Here is a 25,092-nt window from a genome sequence, read left to right on the forward strand (position 1 = left end):
AATCAAAAGGGAAAAGCCAAAGAATGCAGTAACAGAATAGACAAAGATAAGCATAGGCAATTCACAGAAGAGGAAACTTAATGGCCAATAATCACACGAAAAGATTACTCTTCCAGGGAGTAAGAGAGAGTTAAACACAAACTGCAGTCAGATACAACTTATCTCCACTGGCTTGGCAAAAATTAACACGTCTGAAAATATCAAGAGTTGGTGAGGATGGTCATTCGGTGTTGGTGGGAGTAAAATTTAGCACGTCTGCTTTGAAAAACTATTTGGCAAAAACCACTAAAGTTGGACACATTCATACACGTGACTGAGAAAGTCTAAGCCTAGAAAAACTCACCCATGTGCTAAGGAGTCATGCCCAAGACTTTTCATCGCTACTCTTCTATAAGAGAGTATTTCTTATGACTGAAATGTCAGAAGCAACATAATTATTTGTCAACTGGAAAACGGGTAAATTGCAATATAAACAGAAAGGTATGCTATAAAGCAGTGAGAATGAACAAAGTAGAGCTTTCTATATGCTGAGGACTCAAGCATTTCATTCAGTACAATGCAGTACACCATTTTTAAGAATGTTAAAACTCTGCAGAAGTAGGGGCCCCCGGGTGACTCTGTTGGTTAAGTTGTGACTCTTGATTTTAGCTCTGGCCATGATCTCACAGTTGTGAGATCGAGCCCCCTGCTGGGCTCGGTGCTGAGTGTGGAGCCTGCTTGGGATTCTCTCTCCCTCTCTCTCTGTCCCTCCCCTGGCCTCGTGTGCGTGCATGCATGCACACAAGCACTCTCTCTCTCTCTCTCTCTCTCTCAAAATAAGTAAACCTAAAACTTGCAAAAATACTATATATTGTTTATATTTTCCCACATATGTATATATACCCACAAACATATGCAAGGAGATGACAAATATCACCTTATGATCTGAGCCAAGAGGCCTAATGAGTCATATTTTGGCAGACTACAAGGGGCTTCAGCTTTATCTGTGATTATTTGTTTCATTTATTAAAGACCAAAAGATTTGGAAGCAATGACATCAAAGTGTTCAAATTTCACAAAGCCAGGTAACAGATATATGACTGTGTTACACCACTCTATGCTCGTCTCTACTTAACATAAAAAAAAAAAAAAAAAAAAAAACAACCACAACAACGAAACAGCTAATTCATTCTGAGTCACAGCCAATTGGCTGTGATGTCAGTAAAAGACGGAGGGGAAGGAAGGAGAGGGAAGGGTAGCAACACCCTTCCAGGTTATACCAGGCCCAAGGAGTGATTATTGAGTAACCTGAATATGGGAGGGTGTTTCACTTGCGACTCCTGTTTCCTGGGAGACAGCAAGGGGTATGGGAAGCACCATCATAGGTTTGCAGAGGAGGTGAGCTGAAGCCTTAGAATCTGTGAGACCTGAGTTGAAATGCTGGTTATCTAACACCCCCCTCTCAGGACTTCGTTTCCTCATCTATAAAAGGGAGAGAAACACATCACCTACTTGTAAGGATTGAGTACTTCTTACTCAGTTTTTGTAATATCTGTTCTCTTGAAACTTTCAAATTCAGTAACCCAGAGAGCTTGACTTTCATAAAGCAACCACCACCTTTAAACACACCTTTCTTGAACTCACAGATGAAAATAGTAAGTAATTCATCCATGAAAAAAATGAAAAATTATTTCCCACTAGCCCATCGAAATTGTCTAACAGCAGAATGTTTCCTTATTACCATGTTCCAATTTTTTTATAATGGTATGTGTGTAGATTAGTGTCTATTTCTTCTGATGGTTTATCTATCCTTACACAAACACCCACTGCCTTATTCATTATAACTGTATAATAAATTCTGACACCTGGAAGTCCAGCTTTTCCCACCTAGCTCTTCTCCTTTAAGATTATATCATTTTGGGGGTTTTTTTTTATGTTTTGTATTTTTTTTTATTTTTTTTTTGAACGTTTATTTATTTTTGAGACAGAGAGAGACAGAGCATGAACGGGGGAGGGTCAGAGAGAGGGAGACACAGAATCTGAAACAGGCTCCAGGCTCTGAGCTGTCAGCACAGAGCCTGACGCGGGGCTCGAACTCACGGACCGCGAGATCATGACCTGAGCTGAAGTCGGCCGCTTAACCGACTGAGCCACCCAGGCGCCCCATGTTTTGTATTTTTATATAAGTGTTACAACTGGCCTGTGAGGCTTCCAAAAAAAATAGGATTTTTATTGTGATCGCATTCAATCTATAAAATGCATTTGCAGGGAACTCACATCAAATCAATGAATCTTACAATCTACTGATATTTATCTATTTAAGTCATCTCTTTTGCTTTGTTTTGTTTTGTTTTTATTTATTTATTTTTGAGTGAGAGAGAGCATGAGCAGGGAAGGGGCAGAGAGAGGGGGAGAGAAAGAATCCTAAGCAGGCTCCTCACTGTCAGCACAGAGCCCAATGCAGGGCTCAAACTCAGGAACTAGGAGATCATAACCTGAGCCAAAACCAAGAGTCAGACGCTCAACCGACTGAGCCACCCAGGTGTCCCAAGTCATCTCTAATGTCTATTAAAGTTTGATAAACAATCTCAAAGAGCTCTTACACCTATTTTCTTATTATTCCTAGGTGCTTGATAACTTTTCACACACTTATATACAGCTTTTCTGGATAATATTCCACCTAACAGTTGTTTCTCATTACTGAGATATAATGGATATATATCAAATGCTCAATTTTTTAAAGTTTATTTATTTTTTTTTGAGAGAAAGAGAGAGAGGCAGAGAAAGAGAGGGTGAAAGAGAGAATTCCAAGCTGGCTCCACACTGTCAGGGCAGAGGCTGATGTGGGGCTTGAACTCACGAACCATGGGATCATGACCTGAGCCAAAACCAGGAGTCAGACACTTAACCAACTGAGCCACCCAGGAAACCCTCAGGTGTTTAATTTTTAAAAGACAGGACTGCATACCTATTTAAGTCTTTGCTGTATTCTACTACCTACACTTAGGTACTCTTTTATTCTTATAAAGAGTTTGTCTGCTTTCTTTTTCTGTGGCTAGTTTAGAAAAAGCAATAAAATGTCTAACCAAAAAAAGCAGCAGCATTTAATACTGTATTGATTTATTTTTTTTTAATTTTAAGGAAAATATGCAAAAAAAGTTCTCAAAACAATGAACGCATGCTCCAGATACATCATCTGAGAAAGCTAAACATCATGGCGTAACTACAACTATAATCCTCACAGATTTCCTATCATGCCACCTTGTTCCTTTCACCTTTTCTTTCTCCACTGTCACCGAATTGAAGCCCCATCTGCAAGCTGTGCAGCCCTAGTTTGCCAAGCTAATCCTGAAAGAGACAGTAGGCTGATGAGCTGAGTCTCCATCCTGACGTGGCTCACAGAGGTAGGATCTTGGCCTGACCATGACTGCTGAGTCCTGAGTTCCCACTGGACACTCATATATAATCCAGCATGTCAGAGAGAAGTCCTGAACATAAGCCATAGGGCTGGGATTCTTCTGGGTCCTCCCCTCCATTGTTTTTGCCAGGTTTCTTTAGTAACCTGATCAACTACAATTAAAGTCATGCTAAACGGAGTTTGGGAGCATGCAAAGTCCCTAGCGTTGGGGCCCAAAGATGAATGCAGATGAATGCACCTTCTTTTGAGGTCTCAAGGCTCCAAAACCACCCAAAGCTGGCTGATGGGGGTTCATCTAAGTGCACATATTCTGAGATCAGGCGGCTATTTAGTTCAACCATATCCTATTCTCTTCCTGCAAAAGTGGAGGTTCTTGCTCCCAAAGGGGGTCTGAATCTCTGAAAGTTACTATATTGCCAACCTAGCCTTTCGAGAACTAATCTATTCCATGACCCTTTCATAAACATTTTGTCTGATGCTAAAGAAAAAGTAACAATCCACTTTCACTTTCTCCCAGCCTGTGCCTGCCTGGAATTATCATTTATGAAATAAGTTTAACTTAAGGGCCGTTCTTAAGTGCTGCTATGCAATTATGAAATGGCAATATCATCACCCACAGCAAATGAAGGCTGATTTTTTAAATGACAGTCTTATTATATAGCAAGGTACAGTTCTCCAAAGACAGAAATCGCCTGGACTCTATGATTATGCTCTCCTCTGCTAGGAAACACACCAGAGCATTGCCCTCATCTTAGTGTTTATTCATGGAAAAGCTGCAGTGACAGTTCAAAGAAACGTAGCTGGAGAAGCTAGGCACATGAAGAGGAAAATGGGCAAATGGCACCATAATGGGCAGTAAAAGGGAGAATACCATGTCCCTTTTGAAGGATGAAGGGACAGCTTTAATCACTAAAGACTAAACTAATTAGAAAGAATTTATTAGAAAGAAAAAGAAGCAAACGTGAAAGGTCTCCTTTGTGGTTTACCCCAGGTATCTTTGCACAATTTTCTTCTATGAGCAGAAAACTCAAAATGTGCCCTCATATAGATGAATGAATAAAGAAGGCGTGATGTGTATATACAATGAAATTTTATCCAGCCATAAAAAGAAATGAAACCTTGCCATTCACAACGACATGGATGGACCTAGAGGGTATAATGCTAAAGGAAAGCTGTCAGAGAAAGACGAATACCACATGATTTCAGTAACACGTGGAATTTAAGAAACAAATGAGCAAAGAAAAAAGAGAGAGAGAAAGAGAGAGAGACCAAGGAACAGATTCTTAACTATAGAGAACAAACAGATGGTTACCAGAGGGGAGGTGGGTGGGGGCTGGGTGAGATAGGTGGTGAGGATTAGGGAGAGAATTTGTCATGATGAGCACGGACAAATCACTGCATTGTACACCTGAAACTAATATAACGCTGCATGTTGACTATACTGGAATTAAAATCTAAAAAAAACTTAATGAGTATATTGTTAAACATTTCCCAATCACCACCGCCTGGACTCAGGCTAAATAAAAATCACATGACCTCTTCTCGTGTGAGCTAATTAACTCTAGATCTCTCTTCCCCCACCTTTATTTTACTTAGTTTGAAAAAAACCAAAACAATGTGCCCTCATGTTCTGAAATAAAATATCCTCTCAAGCTTTATCTGAGCTTATAAACACAAAAGGGAGCATAGATGAATTTAAATTGCAATACGAGAACAAATTTTACCTCTAATAGAAACATGGTTCAAGATAGAGTAAGTCAGAAATCTCAGTGTTTATCTACACATGCATTTATTCCTGGCAATGCATTGGAGTTTTCCTTAGACTGTTTATCTAACTTGGCTTTCCTTTGATGGATCTTCTGGCATACAACATAAGCACATCATCTACACACACCATATGCAGAGGTAACCACCTTCTCCCTGTAAAGTATTCTTAGAACAATTATGGGAGGGCGGGAGGGAGAGAAAGGAAATGATTTCATGTCAGGTATCTAAGGCACCATCTTATGCCGAATGGATATTCTGCCATTTACATTTGGGAGCACAGTATAGTTTGAATTCTAGAGATTAAAAGAAATAAAACTGGAAAAGACACCTATATTGAAACATGCCCTAGGCCTGGGACTTGAGCCAAAATTCACCTACATCTAAGCCCATGCTCTTTCCTCAGTTCCATGTTCGATGAAGCCAGACCACACTATGTCTTTGTTGTGTGGCCCTGGAAACATACTTCATACTCAAATTGTTCACACTTTTGTCTGAAAGCACTACCAAGGTATCTGCAATTCCTTACATTTGTGACTAATAATTTAACAATTATAATCATTCTCTTACTTTGGAACCTTCGGTATGGGTCTAATTTTTCTATCCTTCAGTGGTGAAACATTCTGGTTGCTAGGTCAATCTATTTCCGACTTAGAGAATAAAGGGGGGATATGGGCTTGTCTTTTAAATCTTAAAAAGTCACCAAATGGTTTTATGGAGAAGAAAACCGATCTGACCAATGTTTTTAGAAGATAACATAACTGCAAAACTACTTCTTAGAAAAGCAGTTGGGGAAATCTGAATATGGAGGAGTATAAAATGATATTAAGCAGTTGTTTTAAATTTTGTTAAGTGTGTGGGGTCCTAGGTGGCTCAGTCGGTTAAGCACCGGACGGACTTCAGCTCAGGTCGTGATCTCACAGTTCATGGGTTCGGGCCCCTTGTCGGGCTCTGTGCTGATAACTCAGAGCCTGGAGCCTGCTTCTGTTTCTGTGTCTCCCTCTCTCTCTGCCCCTCCCCTGCTCACGCTCTGTCTCGCTCTCTCAAAAATAAACATTAAGAAAACAATTAAATTTTGTCAAGTGTGATAACAGTATTATGGCTATATAAATGAACTATTTTTAGAGATGCATATTGATGTACAAGGGTTGAGGTGAGAGGACACGATGCCATGCATTTGCTTTACAGCGGTTCCTCCTCCCCCCAAAATGGGAGGAAGTGAAACAGGTATGGCAAAATACTAACAACTGTTGAATCTAGGTGATGGCTATATTGGTATTCGTTACATTATTCTTTTTTATGTTTGTGAATGTTTGAAAACTGCCATCATAAAAAGTTCTAAAAAACAAAACAAAAAAAGCCAAAATGCAACCCATTAAGTATGGAATTGCTTTAATCCAAAAGTATCTAGTCTCTGACACCAGAAGTAAACCTCTAAAACCAAACTTTGGAAGTATGATGGATTTTGTCAGAGGAACCAATTGGTAATGATGTTCAAAAATGCTGGTCTTCCACCAGATGACAAATAGAGACGTCTTTAAGTAGAGACCTCATTGTGTCACATCTAAAGGCTGGATCAGAACTAGAGGAGCACTCTGTTAAGACACTGAATATCTACCCCAATTCATGCCTTTGACATGACAGCCACAGGAAATCACATGGACGGACGAAAACAGCTTTTGTTTCCTGGGCTTAAAACAAGAAGGTCACTTCACAATTGAGAGCAGAATGAAATACCTTATAAATAACTGATACCATACAGTCCTCCCTTACTGGAATCCCAGGTGTAGGATCTGAATACCTTTGAAATTCTCAATACTGGTCCTGGCTTTGAGAGAGGCCAAACCATTCATGCATGGATTGAACTACTGACCCTTCCATTCAAAAGGAAAATAAAACTCTTCATCCATCCTCTACCCACAGTAATTGGATGAAGCACAATTAAAGTAATGCTAAACAGAGTTCTAGAAACAGAAAAAGACCATTTACAGTGGCAAGTTGTTTTATTTCCTATCCCACCTCCACCCCACGCCCATATCTGGGGGACATGAACACGTTAATTCAACCTAATGATGACATGTTCCCGTTCATCCCTGAAACTTTCCTTGGGTAAGGAACTCTTTAACGGTGCCTGGACTAACACAGCTATAAATCAGCTACGCACAGCCTCCCTGCTGCCGCTAGTCTGGTTTCGCCTCTGTATTTATCTAACTACATAAGAACAAGGTGCTTTCTCAACAGAAGAAAACAAAAATCCGCCTTACCGTCTAGTCGGGAGGAAAGCAGGGAACACAAACTTGTCCCACTTCAAAGCACAAGGCCTATCTTTCACTTGCTAAGCAGCAACCCCAGCGGGGGTGACAATGGAAGCTTTCTTCCCTATTATTGTCTGAAACAATCACAGGCTATCTGTCCATATTAATTAGCTTATATCTAGTATTAGGCAGCCTTGATTAGAAAAATTCTCTTTGTTACCAAATGAATAGAGGAAAACAAAACCAAAGGGTTTTTTTTTTTTTAATTGTTGTTTTTGCCTCAGAAAAGGGTTGTCAGGCCTTTCACACTTGAATGTGGGTGTATCTTTACACAGGTCCCTGAATTCACTCTGAAAGAATGCAAGTTGATGTGCCAGACAATACCAGGCTAAGCTGATGGAGTGAAATGCTTATTACGCCTTGCCTGAAGAGATGCCATATTTAAATTACTTTTATCTTCTCTGAACCTGGAGAAACCTTGATGTTGGAAGAGTAGACATCAATACAGACTTGGGGGCTAGGGCAAGTCAGCCTTGGATGAAAATCTGACAGCACAAATTACATGCGAAGAATTGACATATAGGTAATTAGGAGGCCCATCATTCGCCAGAGGATCTTGGGAACTAAGTGACCCAACAATGGTCTGTATCTCTCCAGAAGAGGAAACTCCCTCACCTTGGGACCTATTAGTTGACAGCTGACTCCTTCCCAGTGGGCTTGGGTGCCTCCAACTATCAGAGGCTACTGTTCCCAACATATGTTAAGAATAATGAGACTCACTACCCTGCTTGAGACTAAATAATAAACTTACCAAAATTGTCAAAAGTCAGGGTTTGAAGCCAGACCCAAAACTCCAAAGCTACACAGGCTTCAAGATTAACGTCAAATTCCTCCGTGTAGCTTGAGAGGCCCTGCAGAATCTTCTCCAACCTTGTAACCTAACCCATCTACCTCCTCTACCACCAGAAGTATGCTGATGAATATCTAACAATGGGCTCTTAAGAGTAAGGGACTGTGTTTGCCAATTTCCATGGTTAAATACTCCACCCTGGCTGATTTCAAGTTACAAGCATGAAGTCAACTGGTTCACACAATTCCTGAAAATTGAACAATCAGATCTTCTGCGCCGGCAGAGCAGGCTCTAGCACATCTCTGCTTACAACCTCACACCCCAGCAGAGTGCAACTATCCCAAACTAACTTCCAAATGCTGTGCGCGCTCTCTCTCTTCCCTCGGGACATTCGACATTCACACACACTGTTTCTTCTCCCTTGTCAAAGTCAGGATACATTAGCTCCTAGCCTGGTGGTCTTCCTTCCAGAAGCCTCCCCTGGTCCTCCAAGTCTTTCCTGGAGGCTTCCCTTCCACTCCTAGAGTAGCCATACTTCCATCATAGCAGTTGTGACACAGCACTGGAATTTCTTGTTCATCTTTCTGTGTCCCACTCCATTTTCTAAAACCCGCAGGCAAAAGCCTTGTGTATCTTATTTATTCTTGGATCCCCAGGCCAGCCACTGTGAGCTTGCTGAACAGTATTAACCAAGATGTGTTGAGCACTCTGTACTAGATTTTGTTCTAAGTGTTATACATATCTCACTTCATCCTTAAAATAATCCTATGAAATTGGCTCTGTAATTATTATGTTCATTTTGCAGATGAGGAAATGCAGGGACTAAGAGGGTGGATACCTTTTCTCCACCCTCAAGTGCTCAGTCAATAAATGTTGGAGCCAAGATTTAAACCCGGGCAGTGTGACTACGGGGATCCTTGTACATCCAGCCCAGTGCTTGACTTATTTTTTCCCACTGGTGATTCTCAGTGAGAAAACTTTACTTAAAGTTTCCCTAATGAGAGAAATTAAATATTAAAAAATAAGATATTGTCAGGTAGGTTTAAATTTGAAGGGATTTTTTTTTTTAATCTCCCAAGATCCAAGTTTTGCCCTCTTGGGGAAAACATCATTCACGTTGGCAATGTATGTTCTAGACCTTTCGCTATGTGTTTACATGAATGTACCATATGTTTATCCCTAAATACATATGGTTCTACAGTTTGAATGATGTCTTCCTGAATTAGTCTGCATTTTACTTTCTTTTTCCATCAGCTATCTTAGGGAAATAGAGTTGTGTTGAGATATGTATTTTTTTTTTTTTTAACTGCTGCATGGTACTTAAATCTCAACATGCCTGAATCTATTGTCATTCCACTATTGTATATTCAGAATGTTTTGTACTTCTTGGCCTTCAGCTAACGCTTCAATGAATATCTTTATGCATGTCTCCTTGGACTCAAGTACAAGTGTTTTTCTAATGTAGTTACCAAGATGAGAAGAGGGTATGTGCAAAGGGATATCATTTGAATAGATACTGTCAAATTGCCCTCCAGAGAGACTGAACCAATTTACCTTCCCAGAGAGGATTTAGAAGAATACATATTTTCCCAAGTGTTTATATTAAATACAACCTCTTTCTACCTTGGGCAATGTTAAACATCTTAATTAAATGAGTCATTGAGAAATATTTCTCTTACTCACCAGCTGATAGAGTTTGTGTGAGAGGAAAGAGATGTGTGGATAAGAGGCTCCCGCTGGAGATTTGGACAAATGGTGACACCAAGACTGAGGTGTTAAAATCCTTGCCCAGAAAAGCTGTGCTAGGGCCTAACTAAGAAGGGCTATAGCCTGGAGGCAGCTGCAGCAGACTCTGACATGGTGACCTTAGTCAGTGGGCACTAAATCTCGTTACCCATTCACAAAGTCTCTGCAGCACCAAAAAACCTATCGAGGAGAATGGAAACCAAATAGCCAAGGTCAATGAAAATGCTGGAAACACAAGATCCATTTACCAGAAAGAGAAACACACATGGTGATGGTAACACTAAGCTTTCTGGAAAATACCAAACACTTTAAAATGGTAAATAAAGGAGGACTTTATCCATATCATAAAATTCCAAGGTCTTTTTTTAAATTTTTTAAAAGAGACAAAAAGCATTTATAGTAAATGAAGTAAAAATGTTCCCTTTTCCCTACCCCTTCCTCCTTCCACCCTCCTCCAAATACCCCTACTTGAAATGCATACAGAATTTAGTAGCCTGAAAAATGATGCAGGACAAAAGAAGGGTGAAAAAATATTCTGCATCAAGATTTAAAGTTCAATCAATACGGCTCTTTTTCAAAGGTATAGTTTTTTTCTTTAACCATGGCTTAAAAATGATTGTCATGAATGAGATGGGGGGGGTTACACTCTAAAAGGAGGGGGAGAAGGTGAAGGAAGTGCAGATGGAAAACTATAATTGTTGAGTACCTACTATGAGCTCTGTATATATCCTATCGTTTAATCCATACAACCATCTGGCGAAGTATGGTGACGTGAGAAGAAATTGAAGCGGAGTGAGGTTACCCTGTCTAAGGCTATCGAACAATCAGGATGTGAATTCAAGCCTACCGATTCCAAAGGCTCTTTTCCCCGACTGTACCACACTGTCTGCTAAAACTGAAAGAATCTGGTTAATACGCTAATAGATCAGACTGTAAAATAATCTGAAGAAAATATTCTTGCCATGCAACTGTTCTTCTTCGCTGGACAGAGAAAGTAACCCATGACTACTGTTCAGAAGTTTCTGGACTTACATCTTCCTTTCAAAGTTCCTATAACAGGTAAAGGCAAAATAATTACAGGAAGAAGACCTAGAAACCACATTCAGAAAACTTGGTGTAAGATTAGCTCTGTCCTGAGATATTCATTAAAACCCTACAAAAAGCCAAGAGAGGGAGAGCAGCAGGATTTACGACTGACCATCTTGACTGGGAGTTTGATGCCTATAGGAATAGCCAGACATTCTAACCACTGAAAACCCAGATTCGTACCAACAGAGGCTGGCTTGCTATAATCACTTGCTCACTGTCCCAGCTGCTTCTTGAACTAAAGAGAACCTCCTTCATAAAAGCACTCTTAGCCAAATGCCCACCAAATGACAATTAGAAGGTTACACACCATCCCTAGAGTGAAACGTACTTTCGGAAACTCAGTTTAAATATTTGACAAAATTAAGATTAATAAGCCCAAACTTATACCAGGTTGAATCACTTACCTGGGGCTGTGAATTTGCGGGGGTGGAAGTAAAGGTGGTCACCATGGCAGCTCTGTAGTTGTGGGCAGTGACCAGGCCCCAGCACAGTGGCACCAGACACAGGAGTCAAGTTATGTTAGCTGCTGATCAGATCACGGTCATGCTAGGAGAAACTGTGTACCTGGAAAAAGAGAGGAAAACCCACATTTAGCCTGAAAGGACGAGCACTTCCTTCCTGGCCAGAGGAAGCAAAAATCCCCTGTTGCATATGCCAACTACTGGCTTAATGAAAAGAAGAATCCAGTTGTAGGGGGGAGGGGGGCGCCTGGGTGGCTCAGTCAGTCAAGCATCCAACTTTGGCTCAGGTCATGATCTCACAGTTCATGAGTTCAAAACCCGTGTCGGGCTCCCTGCTGACAGCTCAGAGCCTAGAGCCTACTTCGGATTCGGTGTCTCCCTCTCCCTCTCTGCTGCTCCCCCACCCCTACTCGCACTCTCTCTCTCTCAAAAAAGAAAAAACATTAAGAAAAACACTAAAAGAAAAGAATCCGGTAGACAGCATCTATCATCTCAGAGCCAGCACTTCTGTACCATTCATCCAAATCATGTTACACTGATGCATAGTCAGAAGTCTGAATCCAGGTCTCCTTGCTGGCTACATGTTTCGGGGAGGCAGTTTCAAGCGATAAAGCTGGGGGTAGTGGGCCAAGGGGAGAGCCCATTCTTCATTCAACAATAAGCAGGTGACCCACGATTGATAACTGACAGTTTAAACAGAAAGGGCAAAGAGAATAATACCATCAAGTGTCTCAAAGATCACCCAGTCCAAGCATACCCGCTTGCAGATGAAAAAACTGAGGTGTGGAGAAGAAAAGAAACTAGCCATACATTTCACTCATGACAGAACCAGGACTAGAGGCCCAAGCAAGTCCCAGTCTAGTATGGAACTTAAGACAATTGAGTCCGTTCCATGTTTACGTTTCCTCAGGAAACGTAGTCACCACTAAGATTTTTTTAAAAAGGCAAGACATCCTAATGTTATAGGAGTCCGTTACGAGAATGAATCAAGTACTCCAAAGGGTGGTGCGGGTGGGAGGAGGTGGGAGGGCTTCGTTAGTCAGTCTCGCACAGGAGTGGGGGAAAAGTGCACCTCTACAGTCTTTGTGACATCCTCGGAGAGAGGACGCTAGATATGCACAAAATATAAACACGCCTACTGTTATTAATATGTTCATTAAGAAAACTCAAAAAGATGCTGAGTTCTCTGCAGGAAAGCGTGGCCCAATTTCTGTCACAAGACTGATGTGACTGTTTCCACACTGCAATTCAGTCCCGAGGGAATTTTTTTTAAGAATTTAAGACAACTGTGGGGCACCTGGGTGGCTCAGTCGGTTGAGCATCCGACTTCGGCTCAGGTCATGATCTCATGGTTCGTGAGTTTGAGCCCTGCGTCGGGCTCTGGGCTGACAGCCTGGAGCCTGCTTTGGATTCTGTGTCTCCCTCTCTTTCTCTGCCCCTTTCCCACTCGCTCTCTCTCTCAAAAATAAAAACATTAAAAAAATTTTAGAAAAAGAATTTAAGACAATTCTTCCATTTGAAGAAAATTTCTCATTTTTAGGTTTCATAGCACCTAACAATATCCTTTCTTTTATTGACAACGTATTTATTGAACATCTACCATGAACCAGGAGCATAAAGAATAAAACTGAGCCTGCCCTGACCTCAGGGCGCTTTTGTCTGGAAATATACTTTCTAGTTTCACTAGCATGCAAGACGATACCTGAACACTTTTAACTCCTGGAAAATGATACTTTTCATTACAGTAAAAGTAAAGATTTAAGTCTTGAGCTGCATACTTAATCCAAGTCTTCTGAACCCCAAACCCTCTGGCACTGCTCTGTATTAGCTGATGATGCTGGGTAAGTCGCAAAACCTCGCAACTGCTTCCTCATAAATAATCTAGGTTTGGCAGCAACTTCTATGAACTTTAAATTCTTTTTTTTTTTTTTTAACGTTTTTTAATTTATTTTTGAGACAGAGAGAGACAGAGCAAGAATGGGGGAGGGTCAGAGAGAGGGAGACACAGAATCTGAAACAGGCTCCGGGCTCTGAGCTGTCAGCACAGGGGCCCGATGCGGGGCTCGAACTCACGGACCGCGAGATCATGACCTGAGCCGAAGTCGGCGCTCAACCGACTGAGCCACCCAGGCGCCCCTGAACTTTAAATTCTGATTTTTATCCTGACTGCACATTATCCTTCATACTATAGTTTCAATTTTTTAAGCTTTTGTTTAGAACTGCGGCCCCTTCCTATTTTCTTCCCTCTGTTAGAGAGACTATAGTCCTTAACAAGTAAAGCTGTCAAACTACTTTGGTATAACATTCGACCCAAAATTCCTTAGGTGCCCTGAGATAACACTGATGTTCTTAGTCGTAGCTTTGGGCTGGGGGCGGGGGGCGTTGTTTACCATACTGTGAATTTAAGTGAGCAGCCTGGGAGAAAGGTATATGTACGTGGGAGTGCCTTTCTGCTCGAGTGCAAGCCAACACCGAGGAAATTACGGGACCCCTATGGTGCACTGTTGTGTCCTGGTATCATTTTATCTTTATCACCCCTATCTTTTTATATTTCTTTTATCCTTTTCATGTATTTCTAATTCACGTTGTCTTGCCCTATCATATTTTGTGTGGACGGATGAATGTATCAAGAGCATGATAACCAAAACGCCGAAAAGAAGCAGGCAAGTGAGATTCTGTTCTTAAAGACTCATGCTATGTGCTCAGGCCTTATCATTTCTGCCAAGCTAAGTCGTTAAGCAATACCCCCTTAAAATATTTTCAATATTCAGAGTACAGAGAATTGCCTGAAAGGTGAATAGTGGGCAGCTAGCCTGTAGTGCAGAAAAGGATATAGAAGTACATATGATGAATATGCCAGATGGCGTCCCTGCTAAAAAACAAAGTGGGAGGGGCATCTGGGTGGCTTAGTGGGTTGAGCATCTGACTTTGGCTCAGGTCATGATCTCACAGTTTGTGAGTTCAAGCCTTGCATCAGGCTTGCTGCTGTCAGCCTGTCAGCACAGAGCCCACTTCGGATCCTCTGTCCCCCTCTCTCTCTGCCCCACCCCTGCTCACATGCACACGCGCTCTCTCTCTCCCTCTCAAAAAAATAAAATAAATAAAACATTAAAAAAAAGCAAAGGAGGAAAGGTAGAAGACTGGGTTTTAATGAAAGCCAAAGAGAGGCTGAGCACTGAAGAACTCGTTTCACATACAGTTTGAGACAGACACTGTTAACTCATTTCATGGACAGAAACCCTGGGGCTTTGAAAGGTTGTGCAGCATGCACACACCCAAAGCCTCACAGCCCAGAAATAAGGGAGCTGACACCTGAACCAGGCCCCGCGCCAGGCCGTGCTCTTTCTGCAGACTAGCCCCCTGCGTGAACACAAAGTAAGGAGAGAAAGGGCTTAGAGTTTTCTTAAGCAAAAGTTTCAGACAGTCCTGAAGACAGCAGCATGGAAGTCAGAGGTCCTACAGGGTAACTAATTTCCCCAAACTCTGAAACAGAGAATCCTGCACCACCGCTCTCCTCTGTAGAAAACTGTAATGATGTGTTCCTAGTTCTGATGTACATTACATGTACATTACACATCCTTGAGCTGTCTAATAGATAGCCCAGACTAGTAGCTGCATCTATTCAAGAAGAAAGAAAGAAAATAAGGCAGAAAATTAACTGCCTTCTCCTAAAGCATTTCAGACCTGTCTAGTTGGGAGGCTTTTGTCGAACCTATTCTCACACGATAGGAGCCCTTTATGAAATGGCATATGGTGACTTAACTCTAAAAAAACAAGGGCTAAGCAATACTACCTCAAAGGATATCAATCAGCTGTCTCGTGGGAGTGAAGTCCTAAAATGACATTTATAAGACTTAACCTCCCAGCTTATTTACCAAACTGCACAAATCATGGGGAGAGCTAGACAAGATGACAAGACATCTTGAATAATTCCATTCAGTCCCTAAGCGAGTAAGCCAGCTCACTTAGACATGTTGGTCCCCTGCTTTCCCAGAGCCTCACAATGGCAACCACAGCACTAACTGGATTTCTATAGAAATTCATCTCTCTCCAAACTCTCCCAAGCATTTGGATGCCTGTCCTGTAGTTCTTCCAATCTGCCATCAACCCAGCTCTCCGCTTCCTTTGCTTGAGCTGGAAGACTGTGCTCCAGCCACAGAGTGATGGGGGTTGGCCCCATTGAACCCAGCTACCCTTGGGTCATTACTGTTGCCCTTCCTCTCCTCTTCATTCTCCGTCCTAGGCATCTCTTCTGATCTGTGCCATTCTTCACAAAACCACAAACCACCTCTCATGCCCCTCACTTGCACAAGATCAGCTGTCACTTACTTATTTACTGGTCCATTCATCTATTCCCCTGTAGTCATTGGGTATGAATTACCTCATTATCCCTCCCTACAATTCAAAACAGATGTACAAAACACAATCCACAAATAAGAGAGCTACATCGGCTCATTTCTCCTGCGCCAGATTATTAGAGAAATAACCAATAACCAACAAAAATAGGAACTATCCTGAAATCAGCCCTAGAAGCCATAGATGGAACCCCTGGCTTAAATTTTCAGAAAAATAGACTAGAAAGAATCAATATGGGAAGCTGACGGATGGACGAAGCTACAATATCCCCTTCATGCAAAACTACACTTTTTTTTGGACAGAAAATAAGCAAAAGAGACCCTAACAGACTCATAATGACGCTCCTAGTTCAGAGGAATGAGAGTTGGATGGAACGAAGCCAGGAAGCATTGGAGTACATTTAAATTACACTCACTCCTTAAAAGGGGTTCCTGGCTTCAGCTGAACAAGTTATCTCTGGCTGTATTTACTTCTGATTTACATGTGGCCATGAGGACTGCCCCCAGAAAACATGTCAGGGGGAAACCTCTACCAGCTGGCTTCTGACATGGCCAACGTTGCTAAGTGACAATGACCTTATTACTAACTGCTGAGTGCCACACCAAATACCTAAAAGAAAGTCTGGTTCTGAGGCGAACTCCCCTTTGTTTACTTCTGTAGCCGATGCTGGCTCCCTCGGCCTCAAAGGAAGATGAATTTCTAATTGGCAAATTAATCTACTATAAATCTAACCATTTTCCTCCATCTGGACTTGAGTCAAACAGTGACTCATTTCAGTCTCTTGAAAGAACACGGGGCAATACCCGATACTGCATATGCATCGACCTCCCTCTCTACGGATAAGCAACACAGAAAAATCCAAACCCACCAGGCAAATGAAAAATATTATGCTTCAAGAGAAGGGAAGATTCTAGGATAGAGCAAATATTTACTTAATAATAAGTGTACTACATTAAAAAAAACTTTAAAAATTATGTGATCAGAATGAGCCTGCATTAACCAAAAAAAAAGAAAAAATAAAAAATTCTGAATTATGAACTTAAATGAAGGCAGTCAATAAATCAGAAAACAGAATAAAAATAAAGCAAAAAATAGTTTTTGTGAAGCAGAAAATGAAGCTGGGGCGGTGGGGGCGGGGCGGCTTACAGGGGTAAAGATTTCAAAGTTGTCATCCCCAAAACATATCAGATGAACAAAAAGTACTAAAGGGGGAAAGAAGTCATCAATGCTAAAACCAGGAAAGAATAAATTTATCCTCAAAGTTTTAGAAAAGTGGTACACATAAATAGAAGCTTTTAGATGAAGTAGGAAATTTTTTCAGGCTTGAAATTTGTGGTATCCTTCTGCAGAGAGCTCTACAGTCTGGCAGAAACCAAGCAGAAAAAAACTCTGAACCTCAAACCTGGAGGAACAAGAAGATGTGATATAGGGAGGTCAGAGCTATAGCTTGTCTTAGTATTTATTCCCCCTACCAAAACTAACCACCATCTGAAGCCAGGCTTGTATCACCTAAGGACTAAGACTCTGCTCTCGAATCTGAGCAGATGAAAACATTTAGCAGTAGTAACATCAGAAAGATGACATTGCACCCGCTGAAACAAAAGCAGGATACTTAGAAACTGCTAATTCAAAATGCAGTAGTAGAAGGATTGGAATATCAAGTTAAGAAACTTGCCCAAAATGTAGAGCAAAAAATAAAGGAAAAGAGAACAGTAAGAAGGAAAATGGTAGAGGAGCAGCCCAGGAGATCCAAAGGCTAAATCGAAAGCAATTCCAGAATGAAAGAATAAAGGAAACAGGGTGGGGAGGGGTGGGGGAGGGGAGGGTCACATACCTGGAAACATTACCTAAAGTAGAAAGTCTTAAGTTTGTTGACTGTTAGGGTCTACTGAGTGCCTGCCTATCTGCCCACCTGATTTTATATGCCCACATTAAGCACACCATCATGGAAACTTTTTAAACAGTAGGGATAGAAAAAAAATCCTGTGACCAGTCAGAAATGGGGGGGGGGGGTGTGAGGGGGAGGGTTGGTGAGGGAGGCTCATAAACAAAGAATTAGGGATCAGAAAGTCTTTGGACTTCTCAACAGCAACCAGGAAGCTAGAAGACAATGAGGCAAGTGATTTACAACCTCCAATTCTATTGGAGGATGTTCTTTGGCAAAACAGGGAGGAAAATGAGAAAAAGAAAGGCATGTAATACAGGAATAGGAGTGTAAAACAAAAGGAATTTCTGGCATAAATGGATGACAGGTAATAGGACTCAAAAAGCAGCCTTGATGGAATAACTGTCCACCTGGATCTATTGAGAGGAGACTTCTAGAACTGACAGATTTTAGGATTGAATGAGTACACAGAATGCTAAGCACACAGAAGACTAAGTAAATATAAAAAGAATGATTAAAACTTTTTTCCTCTTGTAAGAATTTGCAGAAGAGGAAAAATGACTCTTTTTCTAAAATTCTAGATGGCTCAACTATTAACATTAACAAGGTCATGATGGCATTAACACTGAGTAGTGGCCTAATCAAAATCATGACCTAACTATATTAGGATGGAGAGGTATAGATGGGAATATGTGTAAGGCACATCTTCCACGTGGGATATATAGAAGTATTTAAAACTGATATGTCAAAAAGTAGAAGTAAAAAATCTCGGAGGTGCAATGCAAATACTGAACAAAGTAACTAAAATAATTAAAAATGCTAGCTATGGCAAGGGTAAAATGGTAGGGAGAAAGGAGTTCCTTTTCTTGAGCAAGCCTCATACAGCTGCTTGATACTTTACATCACAAACATGTAAAACTTTAGGGGCACCTGGGTGGCTCGGTCAGTTAAGTGTCCAACTCTTGATTTCGGCTCAGGTCATGATCTCACAGTCATGGGATCAAGCCCCGTGTCAGGCTCTGCACTGACAGCATGGAGCCTGCTTGGGATTCTCTCTCTCCCTCTTTCTCTCTCTGCCCCTGCCCCGCTTATTCTCTGTGTTTCTCAAAATAAATAAACATTAAAAAAAAAAAAAACGCAACCATGTGTAACCTTAAAAAATAAAAGCAAAAAAAATAAGAAGAAGAAAAATAATATCACCGCTGACACTGTAAGTTTAAAACTACAGCAGGCAGAAATGCCACTACAGAAAATCAAGTTGACGCCATGGAAGATGAGCTTGAGAAAAATCACACGCACTTATAATAATAGAATTTACTAGACTCCTTAGACGTTATGGCTAGGGAGCACTGAAAGTAGAGATCCAATTTAAGGATAATTGGTATATCTGAGAAGGACAAATGGCACAACAGTGATTTCACAATAAAAGCAAACTTTTCTTAAAAGATGTTAAATTCGTAGACTTAAAGAGCTCACCACAAAAAACAGATGAGACAGACTAAATCCAAATTTAAAACTTCTGTGCAAAGGACAAAAACAAAAAGTGACAATACAGGGACGCCTGGGTGGCTCAGTTGGTTAAGCTTCTGACTTTGGCCCAGGTCATGATCTCACGGTTTGTGAGTTCGAGCCCCGCATTGGGCTCTGTGCTAACATCACAGAGCCTGCTTCAGATCTGCTGTCTCCTTCGCTCTCTGCCCCTCCCCCACTAACACTCTCTCAAAAATAAACATTAAAAAAAAAAAAGTAAAAATACAGTCCACGGAATGGGAGAAAATATTTTAAATCCTAAATCTAAAAAGGGGTTAATATCCAGAATACATAAAGAACTCCTACAATACAACTCAACAAAAAAAATCCAACAACCCAATTAAAACATGAATAAAAAACTTGAACATTTCTCCATATACAAATGGCCAAAAGACACAGGCCAATACAGTCAACATCTGAATAATGAGGGAAAGCAAATCAAAACTACAAGATACCACCTCAGATCCGTTAGAATGACTGCTACCAAAACAGCAGAAAATAAGTATTAGCAGGGATGTGAAGAAATTGGAGCCTTTATTTTACTGCTGATGATACTGTATGTGCTGCTGGTAAAATGGCTCAGCTCAGGATGGTGGTTCCTCAAAAAGTTAAACATGGAATTCTCATATGACCCAGCAATTCCACTTCTGGATACATAACCAAAAGTTGAGGGCGTCCAGGAAGCTCAGTCAGTTGAGTGTCCGACTCCAGCTCAGGTCATGATCATGCAGTTTGTGAGTTCAAGCCCCCCATAGGGCTTGCTGCTGTTAGTGCAGAGCCCTCTTCAGATCCTCTGTCCCTCTCTCTCTGCCCCTTCCCCACTTGTGCTCTCTCAAAAATCAATAAAACATTAAAAAAAAAAAAAAAAAAAGGAATCAGGGCACCTGGGTGGCTCAGTCGGTTGGGCATCCGACTTTGGCTCGGGTCATGATCTCGCAGTCCATGAGTTCGAGCCCCACGTTGGGCTCTGTGCTGACAGCTCAGAGCCTGAAGCCTGCTTTGGATTCTGTGTCTCCCTCTATCTCTGCCCCTCCCCTGCTCATGCTTTGTCTCTCTCTGTCTCAAAAGTAAATAAAAACATTTAAAAAAATTAAAGAAAAAAATTAAAAAAAAAAGAATTGAAAACAGGGTCTTAAAGAGATACTGGTTCACCCATGTTCATAGCAACATTATTCACAATAGCCAAAAAGTGGAAGCAACTCAAGGATCCATCAACAAGTGAATGGATGAACAGTGTGGTATAGAAATACCATGAAATAGTATTCAGCCTTAAAAAAGAAGAAAATTCTGACACATATTACAACATGGATAAACCTTGAGGGCATTATGCTAAGTGAAATAAGCCAGGAACAAAAAGACAAGTACTTTGTGATTCCACTTATATGAGACACCTAGAGTAGTCAAATTCACAGAGGGAATAGTGGTTCCTAGACCTAGAGTAGTCAAATTCATAGAGGGAATAGAGTGGAAGGGTGGTTACCAGGGTCTAGGAGAGGAGGGAATGGGACTTGTTGTTTAACGGGTACCGAGTTTCAGTTTTGCAAGATGAAAAGAGTTCTGGAGATCTGTCAACAATGTGAATATACTTAAACACTACCTAAACTTGAAAATGGTTAAGATAGTAAATTTTATGTTATATATATAGGTGACCACAATTAAAAAGCGGGGGGGGAGGGGGGAAGAGCTCACCACATTCCAGGAAAAATATGAAGTGCGTTACCTACAATCAAAACACAAGTTTGTTAAGTTAGTAGACTGCAAGAGTTAAAAGAATTCCCATTTAAAAAAAAAAAATCCAATTGATGAAAAAGAATCAAATCACAGGGGGGAAAAAATGGACTGGACGTAGCCACCCATTGGTGGCTCACCTCTTGTGACCCACCCTGGCCACAAGAAAGACAAGATGGTAACAACTTTCATGATTTTGTCAGAAATATAGGATGACTCAAAAAGCATGCGTTCACCCAAACCGTCATTTACTTGCAACAGCAAGAACAAGGCACTCTTATTCAATGGAATCAGGATCTATTTCACCCTGAAAAATCCACTTGATGACATAATGCAACCGATCATGTGAAACATCAAAATAATGTGCTCAGGAGAGTCAGCATAAGCGGTGTCCGTGTCAACACAGAATACCTGTGACCATAACAGGACCAAAAAAAAAATGGAGTTATTAAAACTATTAAAAGAAAAGCTACATAATTGAAAGGCATATAAACTGGAATGAATATAAACTGAAATGCATATAAACCATAATAAAAAACTCCAGAAAATCACAAGAAAAAGGAAAACATTCTTCACCTTTTGAGAGTCAATCAATACTTCTTATTTCTAAAGTCAATAAAAGGAGAATTTCAGCCTCAAAACGCCTATAAAGGGTGCCTATGGGGCCATGCTATGTTTTTTATCTGAACTTTCTATCCTTACCACTGCTTCCCATAAAACCAGTGAGGCAAATGGTCCAGCTGGGACGAAGAAAGCTGTGATCACTCTCAGTCCATCTGCTTCGCATGCAGAGTTAGAACAAAGAAATCAGAAAAGCACTTGAGAAACCAAATCATTTCCTCATGTTTTGTTTTAAAATACATCTCTACCTGTGGCAGCAGAAACTCTCCTCTCCTCTTCAAAGTATCAGGCCCAAGATCTTGCTTCAATATATTCACTGAAGACAATATATTTCGTGTTCTGAAGTCTTTTCCTACATATAGGATCAGTTTTTCCATTTGCTTCTCCAGCTTTTCAATCAGACCTTTCATTCTACATTTGGCCTAAAAGTCTATCATTCTTTCCATATGGCACTCAGCTGACGCATTCCAAGGAAGGAATACACGCTGCCTGCAGGAGGAGAAACAAAAGCATCACAATCGCCCTATTTTACATGGATCTTATCAGTTCAGAGTCCAGTATTCTACATATTGAAGAGACTGGCCCAAAATTATTTTAAAAAACGCACCGTGCTGATTTCAAATGCTATATAGTGGCATACAGTTTTCACTTGTGAACAGTGTTCTTGACTGGGAGGGACTCTATCCTGAAATGTGTCAAAAGAACTAGGAATTGTCAGAACACAATTGGCAGAAAAATCTCAGAATCGTTGTCACTACTAAGGCGAGAGATGTGTTGGCCATACTCTGTATATAGTCTCAAACTCAAGCTAGTTTGTGTCCTATTCTTGGAAAATGGGGGAGGGGGGGTAGTTTAGTAATAGTGGATCAGGAATGGGCTAGAATTACAGACTTCAGAGTTAGAGAAAAATGGTAAGTGAGTGTGTTCAACACGAGAGAGCAGGGAGAGAAGGGATGGAAATGAAGGAAGAAAAGTCAACTAAAAAGACTAAGAAAATCCTCTTGAGAGGTAGGACAAATTTGTCTTTGGATAAGGGACAGACTTAAATTTTTTTTTTTTTAACGTTTATTTATTTTTGAGACAGAGAGAGACAGAGCATGAACGGGGGAGGGGCAGAGAGAGAGGGAGACACAGAACTGGAAGCAGGCTCCAGGCTCTGAGCCATCAGACCAGAGCCCGACGCGGGGCTCGAACTCACAGTCTGTGAGATCGTGACCTGAGCTGAAGTCAGACACTCAACCGACTGAGCCACCCAGGCGCCCTGGATAAGGGACAAACTTATTGCTACCCTGTTTCTTTCCACAGCCCAACGCCCACAATGTCTAAGCTCTTGGTCTTGCTATCTCACACCAGGACCCTCAGTCATTTGTATAGAACATCCACACTAGTGCAAAGACTAATGGGATTTAGGATTTGCATCCAAGGGAGGAAATACCCTGAAGCACAGCACAGATAAATTTTACTGAGGAATGTTTCAGGAGAGAGCCTCTGCGCCAAGCTGGAGTATTCACAGTATGTAAGTTTCAAGACAAGGAGAATTACAACCTCTATAACCAAGCCTCGGGCCAAGCTGGACTCCACAAAATACAGCCAATGGAGGAGACAGAAGATATTTTCTTCTAAGAGCAAGTGCATGTTTCTAAAATCAGAATTCCCAAAAGGCTTAGAAGGAATGGGAGCATACATATTCATATTAGTGGAGGTGAGGGGAAGGGAAAAAGGGAAGAAAAGAGAGTAAATCGGAGAGGGGGCAAAGTATCCAAACAGCTGGCCAGAATATACAAGTCTATGGCTATGATAAGAAAAGTGATTCCGCCCAGAATAACAGTTTGTAACAGCAAAAGTTACTGTCAATGGGGGCATCTAGGAATTTATACCGTGTAAAGAATTAATACTAAGGGCAAAGATTTTGCTACAAGGATACTTAATGGACTATCATATACGAATGGCAAATTTCAGAAACAATCTAAACACTCAGTACTACAATACTTGCCAATCAAGTTATGAAAACAATGTTTACATACGATTTAACTTTATATGATAAAAATGTATACAATTTTTATACCATAAAAATTAAATTGTATTGAAATTATATATCTATATATCCTCCCATTTTGAAAAGCATACAAAGATAATACATATATATTTATTAAGCCCTGAGGTGGTACTGATCACTCAGAATATCCTGTTTTGCCAGAAAATAAGACAGCACTCAAAGAATCATGGGCACATGTTAAAAGAACAAGGAAATTTGCTTGAAGGGCACCCTCCCGACCCAAAATAAAAATTTTAAGCTTCAAAATAAATGACAATAACAGATTTATAACCCTTTAAAGGTTAAATTTATAACCTTTTAAATAAAATAGAAATAATGAGTTCATTTTAATATAAATAAACTAATAGAGGATTGGCAAGAAATGAGATATTGACATAGACCCAAAAACTTTCCCACAAGATTCTCATTAATTACAAAGGAAAATCCGTAACTTTGTAGTGGAGAAGTCTGGAAGACACCACCTTAATCAAGTCATCAAAGTGAACATCACGGGAAATTGAAATAAATTGACATGTGCCGCCTCACAGGACCCGATAAGAAGAACAGAGCATCACTTCTGTGACACTCCTGTCCAAGTTTCAAAATCTGAACCTAATCAGAAGGATACACGGGTCCAACCCAACCCAAGCGACATGCTACAAAATAACTTTCCTATAACCTCTAAAAGATCAGGTCACAAAAGGGGGAAAAACACCAAGAAACTGTTCCATGTTAAAGGACACGAAAAAGAGACATGAGAAACTAATACAAACCAAGATTCAGGATTGGATCCTTTGCTTTAAAGGATCTTATTGAGACAACCTGGGGAAAATTCGGAGCGATCTGAAAATCAGCTGACATATAATGATAATGATGATGTTCGTTTCCTAATTTTGATGGTGGTTTTGTGACTACATGAAGAACATCTTTGTATGCAGGGAAATATAAAGTATTTGAGGTGTTAAGGCATCATGTCAGCAATTCACTCTTAACTGACTCAGTGAGATAAAAGTTCCCTTCGTACTTCTGTACTCTATTTGCAACTTTTCTGTAAGTCTGAAAGGGAGGTGGGGGGGAGGTGGGGGAAGCAGGAGCAGCAGAAGCCCCGCCATAGAAAAGAAAATGTGTTTAATTGGAAATGTGTTTAAAGGAAGTGTTCCTGTGTCACCGTTTAACATACAAATAGACACGCCCGAGAAGAAATTGAATTTTTCAAAATTTAATCTGGTCAGGAGTCATTGTTACAAATTACATGACTACCCCAGACACACATGCGCCTGATTTTAGAGAAGACAGGAAAAGACGTCTCAGACAAATGGCTGAGTAGAAGAGGCACGTTGCCAAAAGTCAAATAGGTCTTTTGAAAAAGGAGAAG

The 25,092-nt window shown here is 40.7% G+C and overlaps 1 protein-coding gene across 1 annotated transcript in view; it reads right to left on the reverse strand.

Annotated features, from left to right (window-relative positions):
- LPAR1 (lysophosphatidic acid receptor 1) overlaps nt 1-25,092 on the reverse strand; it is a 133,323-nt gene that overhangs the window by 68,819 nt on the left and 39,412 nt on the right. The window contains exons 2-3 of the mRNA XM_053908173.1: nt 21,931-22,171; nt 11,506-11,665 (exon numbers count right to left, since the gene is read on the reverse strand). Of these exons, the coding sequence (XP_053764148.1) occupies nt 11,506-11,550 (45 nt within the window). The 5' untranslated portion in view covers nt 11,551-11,665; nt 21,931-22,171. The remainder of the gene's footprint in view (nt 1-11,505; nt 11,666-21,930; nt 22,172-25,092) is intronic.

This window comes from Panthera pardus, unplaced genomic scaffold (genome assembly GCF_024362965.1).
Source record: "Panthera pardus isolate Hobbes unplaced genomic scaffold, ASM2436296v1 HiC_scaffold_20, whole genome shotgun sequence".
NCBI lineage: Eukaryota > Metazoa > Chordata > Mammalia > Carnivora > Felidae > Panthera > Panthera pardus.